The sequence below is a fragment of the Penicillium griseofulvum genome, assembly GCF_001561935.1.
Source record: "Penicillium griseofulvum strain PG3 chromosome Unknown contig_84, whole genome shotgun sequence".
Classification (NCBI taxonomy): domain Eukaryota; kingdom Fungi; phylum Ascomycota; class Eurotiomycetes; order Eurotiales; family Aspergillaceae; genus Penicillium; species Penicillium griseofulvum.
In genome coordinates, this window is record NW_024467475.1 from 2,687,742 (window position 1) to 2,701,195 (window position 13,454).

General features: G+C 48.1%; 2 protein-coding genes across 2 annotated transcripts; both read right to left on the reverse strand.

Moving 5' to 3' along the window:
* Nucleotides 1–3,285: 3,285 nt before the first annotated feature.
* Nucleotides 3,286–5,612, reverse strand: PGRI_055220 (uncharacterized protein; the record flags this gene model as incomplete). Its single annotated transcript, XM_040793235.1, has 3 exons — nt 3,286–4,752; nt 4,817–5,142; nt 5,198–5,612. The coding sequence occupies 3 exons, from the start codon at nt 5,610–5,612 to the stop codon at nt 3,286–3,288; spliced, it is 2,208 nt and encodes a 735-aa protein (XP_040645202.1).
* A 3,424-nt stretch (nt 5,613–9,036) lies between these two features.
* On the reverse strand, nt 9,037–13,181 carry PGRI_055230 (Glycoside hydrolase, superfamily; the record flags this gene model as incomplete). Its single annotated transcript, XM_040793236.1, has 6 exons — nt 9,037–9,396; nt 9,460–9,552; nt 9,607–9,881; nt 9,992–10,127; nt 10,227–12,850; nt 12,917–13,181. The coding sequence occupies 6 exons, from the start codon at nt 13,179–13,181 to the stop codon at nt 9,037–9,039; spliced, it is 3,753 nt and encodes a 1,250-aa protein (XP_040645203.1).
* Between the last annotated feature and the right edge of the window lie 273 nt (nt 13,182–13,454).

Genomic DNA, 13,454 nt, shown 5'->3' on the forward strand with positions numbered 1-13,454 from the left:
CGCTCTTTTGAACTGCTTAGATAGTGTCGGAGCCCAAGAAGGTCGAATTCTCATCATGACGACTAATCACCCTGACAAACTTGACGCTGCTTTGACTCGCCCTAGTCGTGTGGATAAGGTGTTTAACTTTGGGTATGCGGATAAAAGCAGTATTGAAAGCATTTTTGTCTCATCTACAAACCATTCATTGAATTGGAGTTCGCCAGTGTGTCAAACATTACGACTCGCAAATTGAAAAATCAGCTAGCTGGAGCCTTGAAAACCCAGAAGATCCTGGACCTGTCCATTGATTTCGCTGAATTGGTTCCAGCTGAGCAATTCACAGCAGCTGAAATCCAGAGCTGCCTCCTAGATTTCAAGGATGAATCGGAAGTGGCTGTTAAAGGGGCGGCCGAATGGGTAAAAGATACAATGGGGGTGAAATCGTGCAGTAGTAATTCATGAGTGCGGATTTTTATAGAAATGCGACAACCGGTTGGCTGGCCCACACAGTCACCGTTCCGACACAAACCCCTGCCCTTCCTGAGTTCACTGTTCAATCTTAGAAGCAAAGGGCACGGTTATCCCCAGACCCACGTTGGTATGATACTGAGAGTCAGGCCACTGACAGCGGATCATTTTTAACTATGTGCATAATTGCGAGCAATTGATTTGTCTCGCCTAAATGTACGGATGTAGCTACATAGAGTCAGACCATGACAATATTGTCTAGGACCTTCCACATACCAGTTTCCGTATTACAATGAAACTCTTCTGTCTTTCCCATGTCCTAATTTTGACTCTCAAAATTTCAGAAGAAACAAATGAATAACTGCCTTTTCAAGCCGGATTTCAGGACAAAATGCCGCGATGATGATCATGAGCTTCATTGAGGCCTCAATCTTGATAAATTCCATGATGCAAATAATCCAAATTCCTGGCCTGGCTCTTCGAAGCACGTTCGCACAAGTCTTTTACAGTAGACTACTTAAGCTTTGACCCAAACAACTGGTGATCGTAAGGAGTTTGTCATTCGGAGTGCTGGTAGATGGAGTGCTGGTAGATGGAGTGCTGGTAGATGGAGTGCTGGTAGGTGGAGTGCCGGTAGATGGAGTGCCGGTAGATGGAGTGCCGGTAGATGAGTAGGAGGGCGAATTCGTTTTGTCCTTTTTCTCAATTGTAACACACCAACTACCAGTCTTCAATCCATCATTGAGTACACATGACGCTTGGTTCCCAGCTTTATTGGTAAAGGTGACCCGTCCCGTGTGATTCACCTGGATCCAAGCAACAGGCGAGCCGTCTTCTGTACCGCATACGTCGACACTGAGCATATTCAATTCGGGACGATTGCCCTTGACGACCTCACTTAGCTCTATAAATTTGTTAATAGCCGTCTTAGGCTTTAATGGAAGGGGCTTACCTGAACAATCAGCTCCACCAAGAAGGCCAAAAGACGCAGAGTAACCCGTGCAGCCATAATTATCGTTAGACCATATCAGACAATGTCCATCATAATCTATGACCTCAAGGGTCCCGGCTTGGGAAGTGCCTGCGTGGATCATAGCTAGAATTGCAATTAAGAAAAAATGCATCTTCGAAACACCACAAGAATGACAGAGTATCTTGACTTAAACGAGATGAAGAGCACACTGCGCGGCTCTAAATATAAGTTGTATGCACCAGAGCATACTTTCAGACATGGTTTATCGACATAGTTTTCTTGAGGGTGGCCTGGAATTATTCTGACAATGATCTGTAGCCGCAGAGGGTAGATGCCAAGCGATATAGTCATTATGCGACTTTTTTAGACAACGTCCGTATTAAAGTATAACCTGGTCAGGTTAAGGAGGTCTATAAGCTCATGGTAATAAAAGGATAGAGGTATTACCGCTACAAACTTCAACAGCAGGGCAGAAACTGAGGGATAAATTAGCGCGAATAGACCGGCAGAAAGTTGAGGGCCCGGAGGGAACCTCCTGCACATATTGCATCTACCAGGCTTGGCAGGAAACACAATTTTTTATGCTACTTCGGAGCTGTTTGGCCAGTGACGGCCATCATGAGTGTGATCGACTGTGAGCTGTAGCTGTTAGAAGAGTGACGTCATTTTCAAAATGGCAAATATAGGCCTTCGAAGACATGATTTACTATGTACATTCAATACATAGCAATGAACATGTGTGAACGATTGAGAATGCTATTCGACAGGGTCCCTTAACGAATACTGTACACTCTTCCACTACAGCTATTGTTACCATGAAACCTTCGTCAACTCAAGGTAGTGGTACATAGCACTATTAATATCTCTTGTTTTTCCATTTCACGACACATGTTACCACCACCCGCCTTGATGCACATAGAGGCTTCAGCTGAGATGAGGTTCATCTATACCTCCGTAGAAGGACAAGGATACCCCTCTTGGCTGTTCTGTATGCTTACGCACGCAGGAAGGCGTATAAAATAGGATGCTAATTTCAAAAAGCAGGAACCAGCGATTAGTTGAATAACATGATATTGAGACTAGGCATACCCCACATTAGTCATTCATATTTCCACCATATATCAGGCACAGGGCAGATATACCTGACAAGAACCCCATTTACCATGCGTCAAGTAGGCTCTGCTTTTGATTTATCACACTTTCTCATTTCCCTCGCGCTCTCTTTCCCAAAGAGGGCGTTGCTTGACTTGTAAAATCCCCAGAAAATTCTAGTTATACTGATAGTTTGCTTCATATTTTGCTTCATCTTTCCTCTCCAAGGCTTGAGTTTCAATCATTTCCAGATATGGATTGAAGTTGACCAGTCAAATATGTTCGAGAAAAAGCTCAATAATCAAACCCTTTTGGATATGACTCTTCTTTTGCTAGTACCACTCTATCATGAAAGTCAATAAATACTCGCTCGCGTTATACTTTTGATCTTCGAGCTTCGCCTAGTGCGATACCGATAATCTCATTCAATTTCTTTTTGAGGGTTGATTTTCAGTTTAATACGCTCTGCTAAGTTTAAGGGCTGTCCACTAAAAGTCTCTCCATATGCTAGTAATCTCTTTGTCGGTCGAATTTCACCGGTACTTACTTGCCTCATCTCTAGGCACCATTTATCTATGAGTGGACCTGCAAAATATACAACCAGCTTGTCCTGTAGTATCCTGGATATAATTTATTCCGATAGAATCAAAAATTTATGCAAAATTGAGGCTTTAGTTATCGCAGAAAGTTTTGAAGCTAGACTAGGAAGCTGCTGAGCACGATGAGAACAAGTATAGTCTAAAACTAACACATTTTAAGCCCCGCTGTTTTCATTCGGGGAGCTGAATCGCAAACTGGGACGCATGATTCACTGAGATAAGCCCGTTGAGTCTTTCATCCAACCATCTTTTGACTTCGCCAATTCCAAAAATGTCATCCCTACGTCGTCTTTTGCGCCCTGTTGTTCCTGATTCCTCCACTGGCTGGTACAGCATTGTTATAAAGGATTCTTCCCCTATAAACTCGGCATGCAATTTCAAGAGCGGGTTCTTGAAGTATATTGAATAGCACTCCCTGTCGTTTATACCCCGTGCGGGGTTATCGGGGGAATAAATGTAGAAATTCTGCTTTCTGAGTTCCTCGAAGAACGTATTCAGGGTAGACTGATCGTTTGGTAGCTCTGCGGCCTTCTCGGGCTCGCCAGGGAGAACAAATATCATTGTAAAGCAAGTCGGCTGGAAGTTAAGAGCTAGAGACTCTAATATGGGGTCAAATTGTGGGGTAGCCAAGATGGGAGGCGAAGGCATGGTGTTCTCTTGCGGCGCAGTAACTGGACTTGGTATCCTCTCGTCCGGATTGATTACTCCTGTAAAAAATTCAGTCCCAGAAGTATTGTTCACTTCTGGAGAGTCTCCTGTAAAGGAACGGCTTTCAGAATCATCTTTGAGATAACGGAAAAAGGCCAAAAAAACCGATCGTTGAGCAAATCCCGAAGTGACTGGAGGGCGTTCCAATGCCTCCCGTGAGAGCGCAAACCGGTCTGCGTCCACCGAATCCGCATATGGCTTCCCGCACCTTCGCTCTACCGGTAGCTCTTCTTCAACACTTACGGGATAGTCACATGGTATGAGGGGAGGTAGTTCAGCTAGATGACCACTGGTTCCATCCACAGAAGGAGTGCGAAATCGGCTTTCACTGGCCAACCAGAATAGATGTTGCCAGAGGTTCAACCTATCGGGCGTATTCTGACTTTCTGTCGATCCCAGTACCGCTGTGCGTTGGGTTCGAGATTCTGTTCGCGGTACTAGGCGCTGATGATTCGTCATATCAAATCCGTACTGAAAGCTGAAACGCCAAAACTCAAAAAGCTCCCTCCGAATCCGATGCTGTCGATCTGAAGTCAGATCAGGAATGGTAGTGTCATACTGCTCGCTGAGTCCCTCGTCAAGTGTGAGCCTTCGCTGAGGATCGGGGATACAAAGCTGTTGTAATACACTCCGACCGACCTCGAGGGTGAGCCTGTCTTGGAAGAATGTCTCCAAAGTCGGAATTGGGTAATCAATGTTCTTCAACCGTTCCCAAATTTCAACGCGGTCCTGAGCATTATCAATATCAGGGAATAGCTCTTCTTTTAACATGCTAACTTCTAGGGATTTCAAGTCCCGGACAGAGATCTTGGGCACACGAGACGTTAACAATTGGATGGTCACTCCATCTAATTGTGCCAGAAGGTCATCCCGGTGCCCCACCAAACTGGTGAATGTTCTCTTGATATGGGCCAGATAGCATAGAACTGGCTGGTACAGTCAGTCAGTCAGCTTGCTATGAACCTCAGGCGGTGATACTGCTCTCAAAACTTACCTCATCACACCGCATTGCCACCAGCTTATGAAGTACCCCGATCTTCATGCCTTCCCAAATACCAGCGATAGGAAGCAGCTCATCAAAGGCCTGAGGTAGGGTTGGGTGCTTGAGAAATGCTCGCAGGTATTTGCTCTTCTTGCTTCCAGAAACCCTTTCCAGGGTAGCCCACCATTGATTTGCTGCATTGGTGTTTATAGGGCCATCAAGATATCCTTCATAATATCGAATCCGTTGATATATCAGTCCATCCGAAGGTCTGTGATCATTCGGAAAGCGCTCCTGGAGCGAGCGAATAAATTCCTTCTGCAAAGGCTGCTCACTAGCTTCCAACCGGTCAGACATAGTAAAGTCGAGGTATAGATAAACTTAGCGACGAACCCATTGGCTCCGTTACGTATACATCCACAATCCACCATTGGTTGGTAGGGCGCAGCCTATTCCGGGCAGCAATAATCAAACTTTCGTGGTCCAATCCTCGCAGCTCGTAGTCAATATCCACGTCCAGTTGTTGAAACTGGCCATCTACCGTCCGTGGTCTAACGCGACTTCCCCAATCTCTTGCAGAAACTAGCACTGGAACATGGCACTCATCCATGAGACGATGGCACCCCTGAGTGCTCATAATTCGCTCGAGTCGATCAATATTTTGGCGGTTGCTCATTTGCCGTTTGAAGGTTTTGTCGAACACAAGGCGAGATATATCAACACGTGCGGCCATCTTAAAATGTTCCTCACGATAGGCAAATAACTTGCTCTCATCGTCTTCCACTTGAGCTTGAGTGAAGCGCGGCATGTTGAATTCAGTGAGCAGGGTTTGGTTGGGGCTGACTTCCACAACGGGCTGGACTACTTGAATGCTTTGCTGGCACAAGACGCTTTCTCTGGATATACTGTCACGACTTATATTTTCAAGACAGACATCAATATAGATACGATGTGCTGCTGGGATGCCTCTAATTACATAGAAAGTGAGTGGTGGTCCGTGTTTCCGCAGAGAAAGTGGAGGGAGACAATTTTTTTCACTCTGGTTAGCCTGCTCGTACATAACCCAGAATGCTACTCACTTTTCTCTTGCCATGCTGATGCCATGCTGAGCAAGAGAATGATAGCTCTGGAGTATCGAGTACAATGCGAGGTCACTCGCCTTGGCTAGATATACGAGAGGAAGCTGAAAGTAGCTGCAGACAAATTCTTGAGGGCCCCTCCCTATTCTCAGTCGCGAACGGCGCAAAAACGCGGCAGTGCTTTAACGGTTGCTTTTGATGGAGACTTCTATAATTTCCAACTTATTTTCATTTTCCTATGCTAATGCTTCTTATAAAAGGCGTATAATTTCCATGTGCTTGGGGGAGTCTTACAGCAAGGACGCTCTTGCTATAGCATTCAAACCCCTTCTGGACGTATTTCCCTGGCAGGAAAAGATGATCTGGTACGTAGGAAAGCTACTTCCTTTGGTATTCACTTCATCGGCATTGATCTGCCTGGTCATCGTCTTTGTAGGATGCACATCAACCTCATCTCCAAATGAATTGTATTTCCTAAGGGTAAGCCAAGGTCCCATAAAATGAACGAATGATTAGCTTATGTCAGAACAACAGGTGAACTTGACTGATTTCCCGGATCTTGGGAGCTTTCATCTACGTCGCTCCCTCAGTATCGCCGGAGTGGACGCATCTGATCTCTCAAAAACAGCCAGTAATGAGGCGAACAGCGTTGTAAGCAGCGCTTCGACTGCCGTAATTTACGCCTCGGGTGCCGCAGAGACTGCAGTGAGCCAAGCTACTGCTAAGGTTCAGTCCTTCTCCGACGAAATCAAGTCACATCTTCCAGGTTTCTACTCTGTGGGGCTTTGGGGATATTGTCAAGGCCAGAAGGAAACGGTGTCCTATTCCAATTGCTCACAGCCAAGTACCTCCTTCTCTTTCGACTTGCTGAGCATTTTTGGTTCAATTTCCCCGACTATTGAGGATATGCTGCCAGACGAAAATAACAAGGTTCTTGCTGGGTACCATGAGGTTTCTCGATGGTCAATCTCAGCTTACATCTTGGGTATCGCTTCCACGTTCCTGGCTGTTGTCTTCGGCGTCACTACAATTTTTTTCTCATGGGGAAAATCATTGCTTATCTTTTCTTCCTTGGTAGGTCCCTGGTAGATAATTTCTGGGCTTGTTACACTGACTATTGCTTAGGCTGCAACTATCTTTATCACCGGCGCATCCATCAGCGTTACAGTTATCTACGGGCTGATCACAAGTGCTGTAAAGAGCATCGGAGCGGATGCAAGTTTGGGGGCTCATTCGTTCACCGCAACCTGGCTAGCAGTAGCATTTTCCTTCGCGGCTTTTTTAACATGGCTGATCGAGGTGTTTTGCTGCTGTATTTGATGTACTCCATCTTAATATGGAATAGTACGAAACGATTAAGATAGGAACCAAAAGGAGGGACAAACAACAGCAGCTTTTGCACAAGTACTTTTCTCAAATCTGCCAGATAAATCAGTGCGATCTAGACCTAACTAGATATTGATGTAACCAGAATTGCTCTTTGAAACCGATACCTTATTACAGATGGGAGAGCTATGCTTATTTTTACAGTAATCTCAAGGAAATCCATCTATTTTCGCCATTCTCTTTATCTTAGAAAATGCTGTCCGCAGAAGGCGAATGTTAGTGCCGACTCTGCACATTCTTAACTTCCTATCGCACGCCGCTTACCGAGGGGATTATATGATTCCAATGGACAAAACGACTGCATCAGATCCGATAGTAATTGATAGCCATGAATTGTCGACTGTTGAAAACCCCAGGAGCCAGCTAGAGCATATCTCCGGGTAAAGGATGCCAGCCCGAGACTGAGGAAATGTGGTTCCTAACCCAGCTCGGGCCCGATTGTCAGACATAGATAACTGTGGAGTTACTGAAGCATGTTCTTTCTGAACCCGGTTTTACCTTCATATAGTTAATGGGCACTAACCTCATATTTTGCGTGAGGAAACCGTTTATCACCTCAATTTAATCACCCTGTCTAAACCACCCTCTCTAAACCACCCTCTCTAAACCACTTACCATCAAGTATCAAGCCATAGTTCGATAGATGCACACCTACAGTCACTCAGTCCGGCCAAGTAAATTGACTGCCTGCTTCACCATCTCCATTCGTAATTCGCAGTTAAATAGTCCGGCTAGGCCCATGAGAATACATGAAACTGTCCAATCGATCGACAACCTGAGTGCAATGGCTGACCCTGACGCTCAAACTCTGCGCGACTGTGTAGACCTCTCCATCATTAATGCCTTTGGACTTTTTTACTTTTACCTCTTCACGATCCATTTCTTACTCTTCCACTTCCCCTCATCCCCAGCAGAGATCTTAGTCGCGATGTCGGTGCTCGTCTTCTGCGCGGGTGTCATCGTCTGGTACTTTTTAAGTCTGGATAGCTCTCACTAGTTAGCTCATACGTACTGTTAGAAGAAGCTAAAATAAGATCTACTTTAGTTTGTGTCAACAAAAGAGGGTCGAAATGTTACTAGCGCGCCCGAGGAATATTCAGCACCCCCTCTGCCTGATGATCGTAAGGCTCTCCACGACCTTACTAAGCTCATCCCCTATTTATTCTGCACTTTCCATAGTATATAGAAAACACACTCTCAAGTACTCAATTGGCTATGCCCGTACTAGTCCGTACTGTAACGACCACGTTCCGACAGTTTGTGTTGTTTGCATGTTTAGTCATAGTCCCCTGATAAATTGCCAGAACTAGGGGTAGAGAAAAGACAGAGTGGTGAATTACGTTTGATTGGCCCATACATCTTGGTTCTGACACGTACTTCCGGCCTGAGGCTGCAATATACCCGGATAGACCTAGCGCGCGAGCATGTTTACCTACTGTGGTCTTCGCGTTGACCTTGGAACTGAACCGACAACCATATTCGGTCTCGACCCAGATAGTCTTGACTTCATCCCGTTTCTAGTGTCCAGTCACCCTATCTCATGATTACATCTTGATAGACTACGGCACAGGAGGACCAGAGCAACGACATAGAGTCGGAAAACTTGAGATACTTGATTCTCCCAAGAGAAGCAGGAGGCGCGCAGCGCAAAAAGGGAAAAATTCTAAATTATATGGCCTCACGCTGAGCAAGATCGAATCGAACCGCCTACGCGTGCCCGACACATTCTGTCTTTTTATCTACCATCCAGCCAGACGAACCGACCAATCAATCCAAGTCCAATGGCTCCTGGTAGAGTCCATCCAGATCCATCTCCAGATCCGACGCGAGACTGTTGATGGTCCGCAGAGCCTGGAGGGTCTGTATGGCATCATTGCCTGTCCGTACAGCCCAGTAACCGTACATCTGCCTGGCCCAGTTTTGAACCCAGTTGCGGATACGCGTGGCTCGTCCATTCATGAAGTCTCGCAGCCATTCATCCCAGAATGCCACCACCTGTTCTCGACCGTTGCCTTGGGCAAACCACTCCGTTTCGGCGCGGGCCCACTCAGTGCGGACGTCGTTTGCGGGTCCAACCCAGTTGTCGTGCGCGATAGGATGGTTTAGGTAATAAATAAGGGAGAGGGCCTGTCACGATTAGATATGGACGGATATCCGCAACGGGAAATTTGTATTGTGGGAGTTACTTACCGATCGGAGATTGTTGAGGGCTGTTTTAGGATCGGTGGCTTGAATGGCGGTGTCCATTGTGCCTGAGTTGATCGGGTCCTTGCCTACCCAGAGCTGGAAGAGGTGAGCATTCATGAATCGATTGGGATAAAAGTTTGAGAAACTCACTTGCAGCTTCATGTTGTTCAAACCATTCAGGAAGAAGACAAAGTGACCGTTATTCGCGGTACTTCCAAGAGCATTCATGACCCGAACAATTGGGATGAAGGATTGGGTTCCTCCCAGCATCGCCGGTGGGTTGTTGAGGATGGGGGCCGTCATCGCCTGGACGAAGAAAGTAATGGAGATGGCGCCGGTCCGGGCCGTTGCTCCAGATCGGAGGACACCGTTCGCTGCGTCCATAATAAACTGACGGATCGTATTGAGCTCCAGCTCGTGTTCGACTATCCAGAGTCAACGCTTGTCAATAGATCCGCCACCGCCAGCGCCACCGCACACGGCATTTGGTTTTAAACGTTCGGGGATGACATCAATGTGCTGTCAGGAAACGTACCTGCGAATCTTCTGCGGGTTGTCGTGGTGAGAGCTGTGGGCGTGACATCGGGCAGCAAGCAGTCATTTTGGTCGACAAAATCAAACCCAAGCTGCATGAGAGGGTGATTCACGGGGACCTGGCCTCGACTCCAGTACTGCAATGTTGCACAGGCATGCGATTAGTAGAGCTTCGAAGACTAATGGATCGGGGCTTGGGGGGAAACGAGGGAAACGGGGAAAGAAAGTGGACATACCCCCAACGATGTGTAATGCATCGTCCGCCCGTCAGAGAAGGTGATATCGAATGATCGGGAGCCAGCGCGCTTCTCCAGGCTTCGAATCGACAGCGACAGTTCGGTGTAGTCGTATCCGTCATCGCTGGAGCAGTAATCATCATCGTTATCACAGCAGTCCTTGGTCTCACACGCGCACGAAATGACCTCCTTTTCACCAATGACGGCATTATAATATGCCATGTTGCAGATGAGAGATTCCACAAGGTAGGAATAGCCCTTGGTTATGGTGGTAATTTGGTCATTGATCCAACTCCGGAGATTCGCCGGTGTCAGGTTTTCATATTCGGAGACAACATACTCATCCCAAATGTCTCGCTTGACGACGCTGGCGCCATACTGAACCGCAATGGCTTTAAGCAGGTCCTCCATCTTCTCCTGCGACTTCAGACTGGATCGTCGTGTCAACGGCATAGGCATGGCCAGGGAAGTCAGATTTCCATGCTCGAGATGGAAGTCCACCTCGCGCTTGAGATACCAACTGTTAGAGCCGCAGGTTTGATCATCCATGAATTCCTGGACTAGTTCCGCTAGGTCTTCCTCCTCGTCGGTGTACGCACGCTTGGTGATGGTGTTGAAATCGGCCTTGCAGCACTTGGCCCGGGCGCCCCTACCTACACAGTCGCCTCCCCATTTATCCAGGGCCACCCGGACAGTATCATCTGGACAGCCGCTGAGACAGTATCCGTTGCTGACGCCGTGACCAGCGAGGGCAAGTCCAATATCTGTCTTCCACTCGCAGTCCTCCCATTGTTCGTCATCCTTTTTGTCACAGCAATACTTGCGCTCCTGGACTTCCCAAATGCTTCCATCTAAACTCGCCGCACGCATGTTGCAAGAGGCGCCGCCGCTGCCTGTGGTGGAGGAGGCAATCTCGGTATTGCTACATGATCCATCATCACACATCGGCCATTCTGACCACGAGCACTGTCCGTATAGCTTGGTGCTGTTGGTGTTCGTCGTGCAGCAGGCCGCCTGGTATTTGCCATTGTTGCAGTACATGCTGTTGGAGCCCACTTCCACCATGCCATCCGGACATGTCGGGTCACATTTGCCATTGTTGTGTGTATACCAACCACATGTGGGCAGGTCGGCATCCGGGGGGCAACAAAGAGTGTGCTCGCCGGCGCCACCGCAGCCAGTTTCATCCCACATATGCTCGTCCGTGCGGTGACCATCATCGCCTCGCGCAACACGCGACCACCCGCTGGGACAGTCGATCATACAATTCGTCCATTTGCATTGCGGGTGATATTTGACCACCTTGGTGTCATCCGGACTCTCCGACGTCATGGCCAGCGCTACGGCCTTTCGCCCAACCGCTTCGGATAGCGCACGCGTGAATTTGCCATCTTTAGTATCGTGGGAAACAGCCCAGACCATGACGCCGCCGAGACACTGGCCTCGCGCGAAGTCGGCTTTAAGTTTGAACGTGTCCCCGTCATCATACGTGAGCCATTGGTTGGTGTCGTATTTGAGAATCTTGACGGCGGCCTCCTTGTCGAGTTCAGACTTCAGGTCGCCATCGTCCATGATGTCAATGATCTCCGAGTTGAGCAGGATGCCCACTTCGTGGCTGCATTTGCCGGCATTGGCGCCTGAGTCAAACAGACAGCCAGTGTCCATACAGCTCGTATCGGACACTGTAAAGGCACGTGCATAGAAGGCCATACCAAGCACAACCTTCTCGGGAGAAATGTCGTTCCGCCAGAGCAGATCCAATCCATTGGTGATCTCGGTCAAATTGGTATGTGCAAGGAGGTACTCGCCCAACCACTTATTACCTTTATCCCATGTACCGTGCAAATCATATGTCATCATGTTGAAGAAATCGATGTGTTTCTCCAGCTTCACAATGTCGAAATGCTGGAGATACCAGTACGACGCAGGGAGCGTGATACTAAGACCATCTCGGCCAGCCGTTTTCTTCAATGCATCTTTGAGGTTGGCCATGAACTTGGGGAAGTTCTCAAAATCCTCCTCGCGACCACTACGGTCGTCGGCCGCTGGATACTCCCAGTCAAGATCAACACCATCGAAGTCGTACTTCGCCAGGAAACTCGTCAAGGAGTTGAAAAATTTATCCTGGTTATCTTTCGATCTCGCTAGATCAGAAAAGACAGTGGCTGTCGGACCCGGGTCGTTAAAAGTCCATCCACCAATGGCAACAAACACCTTGAGATCAGGATCAATCCTTTTCAAGCCTGTCAAGCGTTTCATCATATTGCCCTCATAGGTGCTGGCGGGCTGGATTTCGAAGGTGTCCGGGTCAATAGCGGCAAAGGCGTAGTTCAAATGGGTGTACACACCCATGGGAATCTGCTCAGGATAGAAGACATTGCACGGCCGCTTGACCGACCAGCCTTCGTAGTATCCCACCACCCGGTTCAGACTGCCTGCCTTTTCGCATGACGGCCGCTTGACCTTCTTCTTGCCGCAGAACTCCTCGGTCAGACCGCAGAAGCCGAACTTCGAGCAACAGACGTTCAGAGGGCACTTGGACACTTCGGAGAATTCGCCGAAGCCACCGGGGTCACAGTATGATTTACTTTCGCATCCGGCTACACATACTTCCGAGTCACAGTCTGGGATTGAAAAGAATGTCAGTCACTGTGACTTGCACTTCGAAGAGAGGAAAAGGTCAAACGAACAGTCAGGGCCAAGGCCGCAGTATCCATATTTGTTGCAGCATCCTGTCGCGCACGGGTTGGATGCATCGCAATCGGGTTTGTAGTCACAGGAGGCAACACAGACATCAGCACCGCAGTAATCGTCGCCAATGCCACAGTATCCGTCCTTGCTGCAACATCCAGTGGCACAGGGATTGTCGCTGCTGCAGTCCTGGGCTTGGGTGAGGACGAACAACAACAGTGCCCACCACCCAAGCAGGTGGAAAAGGCCTCTATGCGTCCACATCGTGATACTCCTGGGAGGAGAGACCGTGGGAATGGCAGACGTGCTCCTGGTCTGTGGCCGTGAGAAATACTCAACTCCACGAGGCCCTTGCCCTTCAGGTGTTACTCGGCTGCAATTTCCCTCAAGACCAAGTTTCCAAGGTCATCCGGATACTCCGGCATTGAACAAGCATCCCGTCCTCCATTATATTTCCAATCTCCGGTCTTCATGTCCCTGCGATTCGGTGAAGGCTCCGGTGGCGCATTGTTTAATCTCGCTTAAGGCTCTTACCAT